The 14,107-nt window shown below is 41.6% G+C and overlaps 1 protein-coding gene across 1 annotated transcript; it reads right to left on the minus strand.

Annotated features, from left to right (window-relative positions):
- Positions 1-5,191: 5,191 nt before the first annotated feature.
- LOC120020390 (caM kinase-like vesicle-associated protein) lies at positions 5,192-13,818 on the minus strand. Its single transcript, XM_038964007.1, has 10 exons — positions 13,724-13,818; positions 13,444-13,575; positions 7,639-7,713; positions 7,197-7,335; positions 6,829-6,949; positions 6,588-6,663; positions 6,334-6,470; positions 5,884-5,962; positions 5,692-5,779; positions 5,192-5,509 (listed from the first exon to the last, which is right to left on the minus strand). Exons 1-10 carry the CDS (start codon positions 13,816-13,818, stop codon positions 5,192-5,194), a joined length of 1,260 nt encoding a protein of 419 aa, XP_038819935.1.
- Between the last annotated feature and the right edge of the window lie 289 nt (positions 13,819-14,107).

Consider the following 14,107-nt stretch of genomic DNA (forward strand, 5'->3'; position numbering starts at 1 on the left):
ATCGGAGTGCAAGAGGCGTTACTACAGACCCTGGTTTGATCCTGGGCTGTATCACAACCAGCTGTGATCGGGAGTCCCATAGGGCGCCGCACAATTGGCCCAGTGTTGTTTGGCTAGGGTAGGTCATCATTGTAAATAGGGTTTGGCTGGGGTAGGCCATCATTGTAAATTAGAATTTGTTCTTAACTGACTTGCCTGGTTAAATAAAAAAATATCCAGCAACTTCATACAGTTGTTGAAGAGTAGACAACATTCCACAGGCCACAATAAACAGCCTGATCAAATCTATGTGATGGAGAGGTGTCACGCTGCATGAGGCAAATGGTGGTCACACCAGCTACTGGTTTTCTGATCCATGCCCCTACCTTTTTTCTTAATTAAGGTATCTGTGACCAACAGATGCATATCTGTATTCCCAGTTGTGAAATCCATACATTAGTGCCTAATGAATTCATTTTAATTGACTGAATTCTTTATATGAACTGTAACTCAGTAAAATCTTTGAAGTTGTTGCATGTTGAGTGTATATATTTGTTCAGTATAAATAAATACATCCACACATAAAAAAAGCTAAAATACTGACTCAAATGTATGTTTTTAATTATGTATGTTTTATCTAATTATTCAAATTTTCACTAATTTTATTCATTTATATATTTATTCCTGTATTTCTTTATCCCATATGGAAATGAGGGGGTGTCAAACGTCCATGGCTGGTATCTAACACACCATTGGTTGATCAATATCACGCCTCGACTGCATGACACCAAAGCAATTCAGAAGTCTAATACATCCACAGTGCGATTTCAGCTAATTTGTATTTATTGGTCAATTAAATCATCATTGACTTCTGGTGATTGACTACAAATAGTCGAATCATGCCATATTTGGACTAGAAAATGCTTAACAAGTTTGGAATGTTGTTATATAAATTGAACAAAACACAATTATTTAATTTTACCAAAAAATAACAATCCGTTGAAATCGCACTGTGAATGTATTGAATGCATTGTACAGCCTTGGCTATGGCCCATGAAATGTTCACACAAATATTGGCATCGTAGCTCTAATTGCAGGACTTTAACTGTGTTGAAATCAAGTCATTATTCAGCCTATTGTGTATAATGACCATTCATATCGCAATGCGCAGCCTTACCTATGGATCTTGGGTCCATGAAATTGGGTATCAATCCAGAATCCAACTGTGAAGAGTTTAGAGAAATATTAGCATCATAGCGCAGGACTTTCACACCACTGTGAAATGAGTAACATTTTATAACCTTTATTTAACTAGGAAAGTCAGTTAAGAACAAACACTAACAACACTGGGCCAATTGTGCACTGCCCTATGTGACTCCCAATCACAGCCAGTTGTGATATAGCCTGGAATCAAACTAGGGTCTGTAGTGACACCTCTAGCACTGAGATGCAGTGCCTTAGACCGCTGCGCCACTCGGGAGCCCCATTAGCTCACCAGTCAACGTACTGTGTATTGAACGTTCATATTGCAATGTACAGCCTTACCTATGGATCTTGGGTCCATGAAATTGGGTATCAGCATACTCAGTGACACCAGAGAACACAACTGTGAAGCAGTAGTAACACATATTGTAGGACCTTGGCTGTGGGAAATCCCCTCACCAGTCAGTCTATTGAGTGTATTAGACATTCATATTGCAATGTGAAATGCCTTACCCCGTTTAATGGACCCAAGATCCATAGATATCAGCCTACTCAGTGACACCCACAGAATACAACTGTGAAGAGCTTACACAAATATTAAGGTCGTAACTGTTATTGCAGGACTTTGACACCACTGTGAAATGACACTACTGTGAAATGAGCAACATTAGCTCACCAGTCAATAGGCTGAATATTGAGGTGATTTCCCACAGTCAAAGTCCTACAATAAGAGCTACGATGCTAATATGTGTGTAAACTCTTCAAAGTTGTGTTCTGTGGGTGTCACTGAATAGGCTGATATACCATTTCATTGATCCACAGTCCATAGGTAAGGCTGTACAGTGAAATATATGTATGCCCCCAATGCAGTTATAGAGTCAAATACATCCACAGTGTGATTTCAACTGATTTGTCCTTTGTCAAATTAACTTATTATTGTCTTTTGTTGAATTTATATAACAACATTCCTGATCCTTTTCCTACCCTTAACCCAAGTCTCCTAACCTGCCACAATAATTAACCTAACCTGCTGCATAAATTCTCCTAACCTGCTATGAAAAAGTCAGTTCTGGTTGTAGCTGTACTCCCTCTTGTCAGAACCAAGAAGCAGTCCTCCATTTGTAGTGGGACAGTAACATTTGAACTTTCTAAAAATGTTTTTAGATATTTTTTATACTTAAATTTGTATTTTTAGTTCACATAATATAATGTAAAAGTATGTATTAATGTGTCTGCAATATAATACATGAGGCAAAAATAATTGTATACATTAATAAATGATTTTCTACAGCTTCCAAAATATTTTTTTACAATGGAGTACCAAGATGAGGGTGCTGTTGCTTAATAGAGAATGATAGAGGCCTCTAGTGGCCAAAGGGCCCTTCCAGCATGGACAGAGCCATTGATGGTTTCCACCATTTTAATGTAGTCAACTGGGTGGGACTTCCTACTTCATTGGCTGAACCCTCCTGGTGACCCTGCTGTCCAACCGGGGCCTCAGGAGGGATCAGCTAATCGTGAAGAAGAACATTTATTCATTCAAAATGGAGATAGCTTGGACAGCGCCATTGAGGCTGTTACGGACGCTATAATGGCACAGATAGAGATACGTCCTCCATCTATCTCTATGGGTGGCTTCAAAACTACGCTCCCATCAGTCATCTAGTGTATATATAAATTATTGGTCAAAACCATAAACATAAATGCTAGAATTGATAAATATATCAGTGCGCTGGAAAACGGCTTAAATCAACTTTACTCAAAAAACGATGCGCTAGATAAACTCAAGAAATGTTAACTTTTCTTTGATAAACTCGCTCGGCAAAGGTGTTCGAACGACGCAAGCTCTCGAGCGAGAGCAGCGTAGGTAATGTTATTTGGCGCCATTTGACATTAGTTGCTGTTCCTTTCATACTAATCAGATGCTTGCAAACAAGGATGAAATTTAAGGATTTTGTGCACTTGCCAGGTGGGCTTTTGGAGACAGCAATTTCTACGAGGCCGGTAACATTCAGGTTGAAAATCTGTGCCATGGGATGTTTGAAAATATACAATTTCACTGGCCTGGCAGGCTAGTTTTGCACTTTTTCTAATAGCCCAGTCAGAATAGTAGCCTTAGGCTAGCTTAATTTCAACCCCTGCTCGCAAGTTTCTGTAACAATCTAGATAGCTAGCCAACCAAAACTATTTTACACTGTGCAGAATGGGGCACTTGGATGAAGTGGAGCAGGAGGCCAGAAAAATATCTAATTCTACGAGTAAATGGAAACTAAAAAACAGACTCATCGTTGTTACCAGCAACTTGGCAATTTACAGCCAGGCTAACCCACCAGCCTTAGCATATCATGTTTTGTGACAAACCTCAACCTGTTACCTTAGATAGCTAATGTAACAACAAAACACCACAGATGAATATGATTATATTAACACATGGAAAACGGCTTAAATTGGTTAGGGGCTCGTAAGTAAGCATTTCACTGTAAGGTCTACACCAGTTGTATTCGCCGCATGTGACTAATACAATTTGATATATCATATAACTTATGTTATATATTAACTTAGTTATAAGTCTCAAAATTAAGTATATCAAACGTTAGTCAACTTTCTCAGTGCATCCAGTAAAGACAATCACATAACTCGCTTGCTAGCTAGCTACAATTCACTTTTTGTGTGTGTAATTTCAGCATCCCCGATGCAGGATGTGATGGAATGAAATGAGGATGATACGTTGGTATACATTGTGCATCAAAAATATAACTTGTGAATCACCATTCATTTTATTATAGATTTCAGTCAAGGAATACAGTAACAAAATATGAGGGACGTTACTGAAAATACAAGAAAATGTAGTCGCTAAATAAATACATAATAATAGCATACTTATAATAGCATACATTAACCTTGTAGCATACTTTTAAATGTGTGAGGCTTGATAAAATCATTGCTTTGTTTTGTCACATACTTGTGTGGTGGCTCCCATGATATGAATAAGTGAATTAAGAATATATTTTTCAGCTTTACAGGTATTCATGGGAAAAGAGGAAAAAAACAATGTGTCAAGTGTATAATCTGTAAATTACAAATATTTTCTACTGTCCCATACCTCCATAGGAACCAATTTTTTAAACAATGACGAATGTCATCATGAAAAGCAGTAAGGTTAAATTAGCTGGTTATGGCATATGGGGGGAAAAAACTCATACTGATCAGTCACAATTAAAGTAATTCAAAAAAGTCTGTTTTATACAGCAATACCAATATTTCTCAATTCATAGATTTACATAATACTTTGGCAACCCTTCAGCTCAGCTAAAAGATGCTTACAACATAGATACCACACCGTGTAACAGGCTTGACACTACCTTAAACTAATTACATACAACATGAGCTACTATTTGCAAAATCTTAATAAAGGCCTGTACATTATTTTATTGGGACCATGAATCAACCAGACAGACTTTCTCACAGGTTTCTTTCGTCTTTTCATAAACGGGAGTATGAAGACAAAATATGCAGTTATTAGTTGCTTTGAGGATCATTTCTCACTAACATATCGACTAGGGTACAGTAGCAAACAGATTTAGAAATGGCCTCTCTAAGAGATGGAACCAAGGAGGCAGGACATTACAAACATGTACTGTAGGTGTCTAAGAACTGCACTAAAGGCGTGATTCAGATTCAGACAGATACATTTATAGAATTGAGATTTCCATGAAATTAAAAGTAATTAATTGAAGAGAAAGTTTGAGACCGAGACATTTCCTAGACCTGCTCAAAACAATTAGTATTCCTCACACACTTTTAACCATTTTCAAAAGGATGAGTATCCTTAAAACTGGAGGGGAAAATAGTGAGAGAAAACAATGCTTAAGATAGACAGACCATCTCAAACAATCACAGATATAACAGACCGAGTGAGATGTTGCTGCACTAATGCTGCAAGGGGGAGTGTGGGGCGGAGTGTTATTAACAGGGTGTGTGTGGTGGGGTTGTACTGGTGCTGCTCTGTCTAGCCATTCTGATCGTCCTGTGTTTGTGGGGGTGTTTGGAGGGGCACTGCGGCATCCCCGTTACACCGTTGCAGGGGATCTGCCTCTGGCTCATCAGGAGTGATGATGGCGTGTGAATTCTGTGAGTCAGGGACCTGGAGGGTGACCGTGGCCTCTGTGCTGACAGGGGTGCCCTCAGGAGCATCAGCTGAGTGTACTGGAGTGTTGCTGGAGGTGACAGGGCATGTAGAGCCCCCTGGAACCGGGCTGGAGGCCCCTGAGTCCCTCTGTTCTGGAGCTCGAAGCATCTTCATCATTGTTGTGACCCGTACAGCTTTCTGTGGAAGAACAAGACCATAGAAAGATATTTTTAGAACGCTATCATCTAAGTGAAGAATCTGTGCAGTGAATGAATAGAACTTCATATGTACAACATTCATACATTATGCAGGGCAGCCAAGTTAAACAATGATTGTAAAATGTACCAAAAAAATGTTTGTTTGACAGAAAGGAAGAATACCTTCCACTTGGCTTTGGCAAAGTTCTTTTCAATTTGCCCACACACTCCATCCCTGATGTTCTTATCGGACGCTGCATTCCCAGAAATCCTGAAACAAGGGACAGGTAAACAGAAAACCAATCAAAACACATACACACACTGTACACTTAAGACAAAAATTGTTATGTATTTTAATCTTGGATCGATCCATACCATTCATGGTTGATGGCCTCCTGTGCAGTCAGTCTTTGATCCTGCTCCACTTCCATCAGACTTGCCACCAGGCTTTTTGCTGTACAACAAGTAAAAAAATGGAATAAAATGTTATTTGTCACATGCGCTGAATACAACAAGTGTAGAACTTACTGTGATATGCTTACTTACAAGACCTTAACTAACAATGGAGTTAAGACAAATATTTACTAAATAAACTAAAGTAAAAAAATAAAAGAGTAACAATAACGAGGCTATATACAGAGGGTACCGGTATCGAGTCACTGTGCGGGGGTACAGGTTAGTCGAGGTATTTGTATACATCTTCTCTTTCTTCTGGTGCAACAGAAGTAGACATGCCTAAAAACCTTCCTTTTCCCATCTACTGGTTCCTAAATGTGCTACGTAGTACTGCATTTTGATTTGATCTCGAATTATAGTGTTTTATACCTGAGTCAGAGATATCATCCCAGTACGGTGAGTCAAACTCATAGTCTCCTGACAGAATCTTGCGGAAAAGATTCTTGTCGTGATTATCATAGTCGTCATCTTCCATTTCGTCATAGAAAGGGGGGTTTCCAGACAGGCTGGAGAAAGAGAAAACAAGACAGAGTTGATAGTCACCTGAGATGGACGATAACATGAGTACTGTATGGGCAAGACACTGTAAACTCTAGTGAACTGAGGTGATAGAGAACACTCACAGAATATACACAATGACCCCGATGGCCCAGCAGTCCACTGGCCTTCCATACCTCTGACGTCCCACCACCTCAGGAGCTGCAGTAAGACACACACAATCCAATATTCATGAATAGAAAATTGGAATGCTCAGGAGGTAGCAACATAGTATATAGCTCTAAAGTTGTCCAAACACCATTACTGTCATGTCAAACCCATTTGCCCCCATACGTCTATGATCTGCCCCCTTCCCTAACAACTCACCAAGGTACTCTGGCGTTCCACAGGGGTCCTTGATGAGTCCGTTCTCCAGCTTGGCCAGGTGGAAGTCACTGATCACTATTTTGGAGTGCTTCAGGCGATTGAAGTACACCAAGTTCTCCAGCTGTGTGAGACAAAACAAAGTGTACTTCTGAATAGATCTTTTTGGAATGCAGAAAGAATGACAAAAATATACATAATTGGCAGGTTGGACAATTACTCAGGGTGCCATATAATTCATGTTCTTTTAATGCAGAGGGCAAAGTAGCTACATTTCTTATTTATAATGCTGTCACCCGAGTGAGTGGCCTATGGTGTAATAACCTCTATGAAACACCAGATGGGGGCAGTGTGCTGAGTGTGCAGTATACCTTGAGGTTCCTGTGGACGATTCTCTGGGAGTGCAGATAGGCCACGGCTTCCAACACCTGTCTGACAACGTTGCTGGTGTCCCTCTCTGAGTAGTAGCCTTGGTCTAAGATCCAGTCAAAGACCTCTCTGCCTGTAGCTCTGCAGATAACAACATCCAGAGAAAACCACTGTCATGTGTCATATTTCTAAATTGGCCTCTTGCAAAATTCAAGAAATAAAAATCAACTCTCAGATGAGTTTACTAAAATGAGATTCTCCAGGAGAATATGGAAAATAGACATTTCACACAGGGGTTGAGAAAGGGAAGTATGCATTGGCAAGTCTGCAGGACTTAGGTACACTCCCTAATGGTGTAATCATTGGAACGGAACCATGATGACTTCAAGAGAACAAATAAAAAGCCCTAACCAATGTCACTCAATAACCTCCAATAACACTCACAGCTCCAGGAAGAGGAAGTACTCCTTCCTAGTTTCAAAGACATCAACCAGCTGGAGGATGTTATGATGTTTAACCCTGTGAAAGAGGGAGGGAGACACAGGTGTAAACAGAGAAAAACATAGTCATATAATGAGCAATTTTAAACCAAGATTAACTAGGTATCATTAAGACATAACATTTGATCAAATTTATTAGTAGTTTAATGATTTAATAACCATTAGAGAATTGGACCTTTTCCCATTCAAGTTAAATTCAGATTATGAAATGCCTGCTCATGCATTGAATAAAATCAGTATAGACAAAAATGGACATTACTTGTGATATTGTATGAGTGACTTGATGATATTTTGATCTGTATGGAAAGTGGACCATTTTCAATTCCTGTGAAATTTGGATGAATTAATTAAATCTAGAGATCGGTCTCCTTACAGCAGTAAACTAATGTGTGCTAATAAGACATTTTATTTGGTCTTTCAAGGAATTTTGATTGGCATATTCTATTCAAAAATGTAAGTTAATGTCTAAATTAATTTAATCACCTAAGTATTTTAATTACATTTGAATATATATTTTTTTCAATTACAGATTGGGGTCTGTGGCTCTCATTACAGATCCTACTCCATGCTTATTTCAGACTAGACTGCTAAAGAGATATTGCGTTACTGTAACTAGAAAAGGTACATTTCCTTTGCTTGCTTCAGAGTTTATGGTAGTCGAAGAACTTTCCATTGTTAAAGGCTAATGGAGAATTCAATCTGAACAGGAGTGGTGTTATGGGAACGTAATGGGGATGTTATGGGAACAGTATGTGTAACTTCAGTAATTAGTAACAGTTATTAAGTCATTTCTGTTAACTACCTCTATGGTATTTTTTCCATTTCAATTGCATAAATGTGAAATTTTAACACAAAATGATTAATGCATTTTGTATTCCTTCCATTCTGCTAGCGAACGGGCAATCTTTGGTCCCGCTATGCCCTTCGACGAACCATCAAACAGGCAAAGCGTCAATACAGGACTGAGATCAAATCGTACTACACCGGCTCTGATGCTCGTTGGATGTGGCAGGGCTTGCAAACCATTACAGACTACAAAGGGAAGCACAGCCGAGAGCTGCCCAGTGACACGAGCCTACTAGACGAGCTAAACTACTTCTATGCTCGCTTCGAGGCAAATAACACTGAAACACGCATGAGAGCACCAGCTGTTCCGGATGACTGTGTGATCACGCTCTACGCAATCAATGTGATTAAGACCTTTAAACAGGTCAACATTCACAAGGCCGCAGGGCCAGATGGATTACCAGGACGTGTACTGCGAGCATTGACTGACCAACTGGCAAGTGTCTTCACTGACATTTTCAACCTCTCCCTGTCCGAGTCTGTAATACCAACATGTTTTAAGCAGACCACAATAGTCCCTGTGCCCAAGAACACTAAGGTAACCTGCCTAAATGACTACCGACCCGTAGCACTCACGTCTATAGCAATGAAGTGCTTTGAAAGGCTGGTCATGGCTCACATCAACATCATTATCCCAGAAACGCTAGACCCACTCCAATTTGCATACCGCCCTAACAATCCACAGATGCTGCAATCTCTATTGCACTCCACACTGCCCTTTCCCACCTGGACAAAAGGAACACCTACAGTGGGGAGAACAAGTATTTGATACACTGCCGATATTGCCGGTTTTCCTACTTACAAAGCATGTAGAGGTCTGTAATTTTTATCATAGGTACACTTCAACTGTGAGAGACGGAATCTAAAACAAAAATCCAGAAAATCTCATTGTATGATTTTTAAGTAATTAATTAGCATTTTATTGCATGACATAAGTATTTGATCACCTATCAACCAGTAAGAATTCCGGCTCTCACAGACCTGTTAGTTTTTCTTTAAGAAGCCCTCCTGTTCTCCACTCATTACCTGTATTAACTGCACCTGTTTGAACTCGTTACCTGTATAAAAGACACCTGTCCACACACTCAATCAAACAGACTCCAACCTCTCCACAATGGCCAAGACCAGAGAGCTGTGTAAGAACATCAGGGATAAAATTGTAGACCTGCACAAGGCTGGGATGGGCTACAGGACAATAGGCAAGCAGCTTGGTGAGAAGGTAACAACTGTTGGCGCAATTATTAGAAAATGGAAGAAGTTCAAGATGACGGTCAATCACCCTCGGTCTGGGGCTCCATGCTAGATCTCACCTCGTGGGGCATCAATGATCATGAGGAAGGTGAGGGATCAGCCCAGAACTATACGTCAGGACCTGGTCAATGACCTGAAGAGAGCTGGGACCACAGTCTCAAAGAAAACCATTAGTAACACACTACGCCGTCATGGATTAAAATCGTTCAGCGCACGCAAGGTCCCCCTGCTCAAGCCAGCGCATGTCCAGGCCCGTCTGAAGTTTGCCAATGACCATCTGGATGATCCAGAGGAGGAATGGGAGAAGGTCATGTGGTCTGATGAGAAAAAAACAGAGCTTTTTGGTCTAAACTCCACTCGCCGTGTTTGGAGGAAGAAGAAGGATGAGTTCAACCCCAAGAACACCATCCCAACCGTGAAGCATGGAGGTGGAAACATCATTCTTTGGGGATGCTTTTCTGCAAAGGGGACATGACAACTGCACCGTATTGAGGGGAGGATGGATGGGGCCATGTATCGCGAGATCTTGGCCAACAACCTCCTTCCCTCAGTAAGAGCATTGAAGATGGGTCGTGGCTGGGTCTTCCAGCATGACAACGACCCGAAACACACAGCCAGGGCAACTAAGGAGTGGCTCCGTAAGAAGCATCTCAAGGTCCTGGAGTGGCCTAGCCAGTCTCCAGACCTGAACCCAATAGAAAATCTTTGGAGGGAGCTGAAAGTCCGTATTGCCCAGCGACAGTCCCGAAACCTGAAGGATCTGGAGAAGATCTGTATGGAGGAGTGGGCCAAAATCCCTGCTGCAGTGTGTGCAAATCTGGTCAAGAACTACAGGAAACGTATGATCTCTGTAATTGCAAACAAAGGTTTCTGTACCAAATATTAAGTTCTGCTTTTCTGATGTATCAAATACTTATGTCATGCAATAAAATGCAAATTAATTACTTAAAAATCATACAATGTGATTTTCTGGATTTTTGTTTTAGATTCCGTCTCTCATAGTTGAAGTGTACCTATGATAAGAATTACAGACCTCTACATGCTTTGTAAGTAGGAAAACCTGCAAAATCGGCAGTGTATCAAATACTTGTTCTCCCCACTGTATATGAGAATGCTATTCATTGACTAAAGCTCAGCGTTCAACAGCATAGTGCCCTCAAAGCTCATCAATAAGCTAAGGACCCTGGAACTAAACACCTCCCTCTGTAACTGGATCCTGGACTTCCTGACGGGCCACCCCCAGGTGGTAAGGGTAGGTAACAACACATCCGCCACGCTGATCCTCAATGGAGGGGCATCTCAGGGGTGCGTGCTCAGTCCCCTCCTCTACTCCCTGTTCACTCATGACTGCACGGCCAGGCACGACTCCAACACCATCATTAAGTTTGCCAATGACACAACAGTGGTAGGCCTGATCACCGACAACAACGAGACAGACTATAGGGAGGTCAGAGACCTGGTGCCCGGTCAACAACCTCTCCCTCAACGTGATCAAGACTAAGGAGATGATTGTGGACTACAGGAAAAAGAGGACCGAGCACGCCCCCATTCTCATCGACAGGGCTGTAGTGGAGCAGGTTGAGAGCTTCAAGTTCCTTGGTGTCCACATCACCAACAAACTAACATGGTCCAAGCACACCAAGACAGTCGTGAAGAGGGCACAACAAAACCTATTCCCCCTCAAGAGACTGAAAAGATTTGGCATGGGTCCTCAGGTCCTCAAAAGGTTCTACAGCTGCACCGTCGAGAGCATCCTGACTGATTGCATCATTGCCTGGTATGGCAACTGCTTGGCCCCCAACCGCAAGGCACTACAGAGGGTAGTGCGTACGGCCCACTACATCACTGGGACCAAGCTTCCTTCCATCCAGGACCTCTACACCAGGCGGTGTCAGAGGAAGGCCCTAAAAATTGTCGAAGACTCCAGCCACCCTAGTCATAGACTGTTCTCTCTGCTACCGCATGGCAAGCGGTACCGGAGCGCCAAGTCTAGGTCCAAGAGGCTTCTAAACAGCTTCAATCCCCAAGCCATAAGACTCCTGAACATTTAATCAAATGGCTACCCAGACTATTTGCATTGCTGCCCCCTCTCTTTTACACCGCTGCTACTCTCTGTTGTTATCATCTATGCATAGTCACTTTAATAACTCTACCTACATGTACATATTACTTCAACTAACCGATGCCCCTGCACATTGACTCTGTACCGGTACCCCCCTGTGTATAGTCTCACTATTCCAAATCAAAGTGTATTTGTCACGTGCGCCAAATACAACAGGTGTAAACCTTACAGTGAAATGCTTACTTACAGGCTCTTACCAATAGTGCAAAAAAGGTAATAGGTGAACAATAGGTAAGTAAAGAAATAAAACAACAGTAAAAAGACAGGCTATATACAGTAGCGAGGCTATATACAGACACCGGTTAGTCAGGCTGATTGAGGTAGTATGTGCATGTAGATATGGTTAAAAAAGTGACTATGCATATATGATGAACAGAGAGTAGCAGTAGCGTAAAAGAGGGGTTGGTGGGCGATGGGTGACGGGACACAATGCAGCTAGCCCAGTTAGCCAATGTGCGGGAACACTTGTTGGTCGGGGCAATTGAGGTAGTATGTACATGAATGTATAGTTAAAGTGACTATGCATATATGATAAACAAAGAGTAGCAGCAGCGTAAAACAGGGGTTGGGGGGGGGGGGGGGGGGGCACACAATGCAAATAGTCCAGGTAGCCATTTGATTACCTGTTCAGGAGTCTTATGGCTTGGGGGTAAAAACTTTTGAGAAGCCTGTTTGTCCTAGACCGCTTGCCATGCGGTAGTAGAAAGAACAGTCTATGACTGGGGTGGCTGGGGTCTTTGACAATTTTTAGGGCCTTCCTCTGACACCGCCTGGTGTAGAGGTCCTGGATGGAAGGCAGCTTAGCCCCAGTGATGTACTGGGCCATACGAACTATCCTCTGTAGTGCCTTGCGGTCGGAGACCAAGCAATTGCCGTACCAGGCAGTGATGCAACAGGTCAGGATGCTCTCGATGTTGCAGCTGTAGAACCTTTTGAGGATCTCAGGACCCATGCCAAATCTTTTTAGTTTCCTGAGGGGGAATAGGCTTTGTCATGCCCTCTTCACAACTGTCTTGGTGTGTTTGGACCATTCTAGTTTGTTGTTGATGTGGACACCAAGGAACTTGAAGCTCTCAACCTGCTCCACTACAGCCCCGTCGATGAGAATGGGGGCGTGCTCGGTCCTCCTTTTCCTGTAGTCCACAATCATCTCCTTCGTCTTGGTTACGTTGAGGGATAGGTTGCTATTCTGGCACCACCCGGCCAGGTCTCTGACCTCTTCCCTATAGGCTGTCTCGTCATTGTCGATGATCAGGCCTACCACTGTTGTGTCGTCTATTGTTATTATTGTTATTTTACTGCTGCTTTTATTCTTTAATTACTTGTTACTTTTATTTCTTATTCTTACTCATTTTTTTTTTTTAACTGCTTTGTTGGTTAGGGGCTCGTAAGTAAGCATTTCACTGTACGGTCTACACATGTTGTATTCGGCGCATGTGACTAATACAATTTGATTTGATTCCTGTTGCATTTCAGATGCCAAGGGTAAAGCTCTGAAATAATGCATAAGCCAAACTGAATGTAACTTACATCTTCAAGATCAGGATCTCATTCTTGGCAGCTTTTCTCACTTTCCTCCCATCCTTTTTCAGAAACTTTTTACAGGTGAACATTTTGAGTGTGTTCTTGTCCTTTGCTCTGAAGATCTCACAGAACTCCTCCCTAAACAAGGACCACACACAAGAGCAAACAAAATAAACATTTCACTAAAAGCTATACGGAATGGAAGAAGCATCCTTTTACTATTTAGTTAAAGTCCCAGACTACAGAATGTAAGAGTCATTGTGAAGCATTGTGAAGGAATACTCACGATTTGACAATTTGTCCCAGGTCATATTTATCAGTCACCTCTGAGGGATTGTTGTAATCCTTCTTTTCCCCGAGTGTCAAACAGCCAAATGGCATGGCAGCTCCTCAGCTACACAGGGAGATCACACCAACACCACCTGTTACCAAGACATAGCATATTGTTGCTACAATAGTACACATTGTACAACAGTAGATACCAAGTTCCACCTCACTACTAAACAACTTAAGAGCACCATGACCTAAGCCTATTGTATATTACCTTGCTGTTCTTATACAGTATACAGCATATGCAATGCTATGACAAAGAATGTAGCATATCATTACTAACAACTGCAGATTTTTGTTGTTTTTAAATCAATGCTTTCAATCCATGCACAAAATAGGC

The sequence above is a fragment of the Salvelinus namaycush genome, chromosome 2 (assembly GCF_016432855.1).
Source record: "Salvelinus namaycush isolate Seneca chromosome 2, SaNama_1.0, whole genome shotgun sequence".
NCBI lineage: Eukaryota > Metazoa > Chordata > Actinopteri > Salmoniformes > Salmonidae > Salvelinus > Salvelinus namaycush.

What these genes read in the sequence shown, in the direction of transcription:
- LOC120020390 (XM_038964007.1), bottom strand. Translation starts at nt 13,818, where the DNA reads ATGCCATTTGGCTGTTTGACACTCGGGGAAAAGAAGGATTACAACAAT. An exon ending in GGATGATATCTCTGACTCAG is followed by an intron (nt 5,963 to 6,333) that starts GTATAAAACACT and finishes CTTGTTGTACAG; the next exon opens with CAAAAAGCCTGGTGGCAAGT. An exon ending in GAGGCCATCAACCATGAATG is followed by an intron (nt 5,780 to 5,883) that starts GTATGGATCGAT and finishes CCCTTGTTTCAG; the next exon opens with GATTTCTGGGAATGCAGCGT.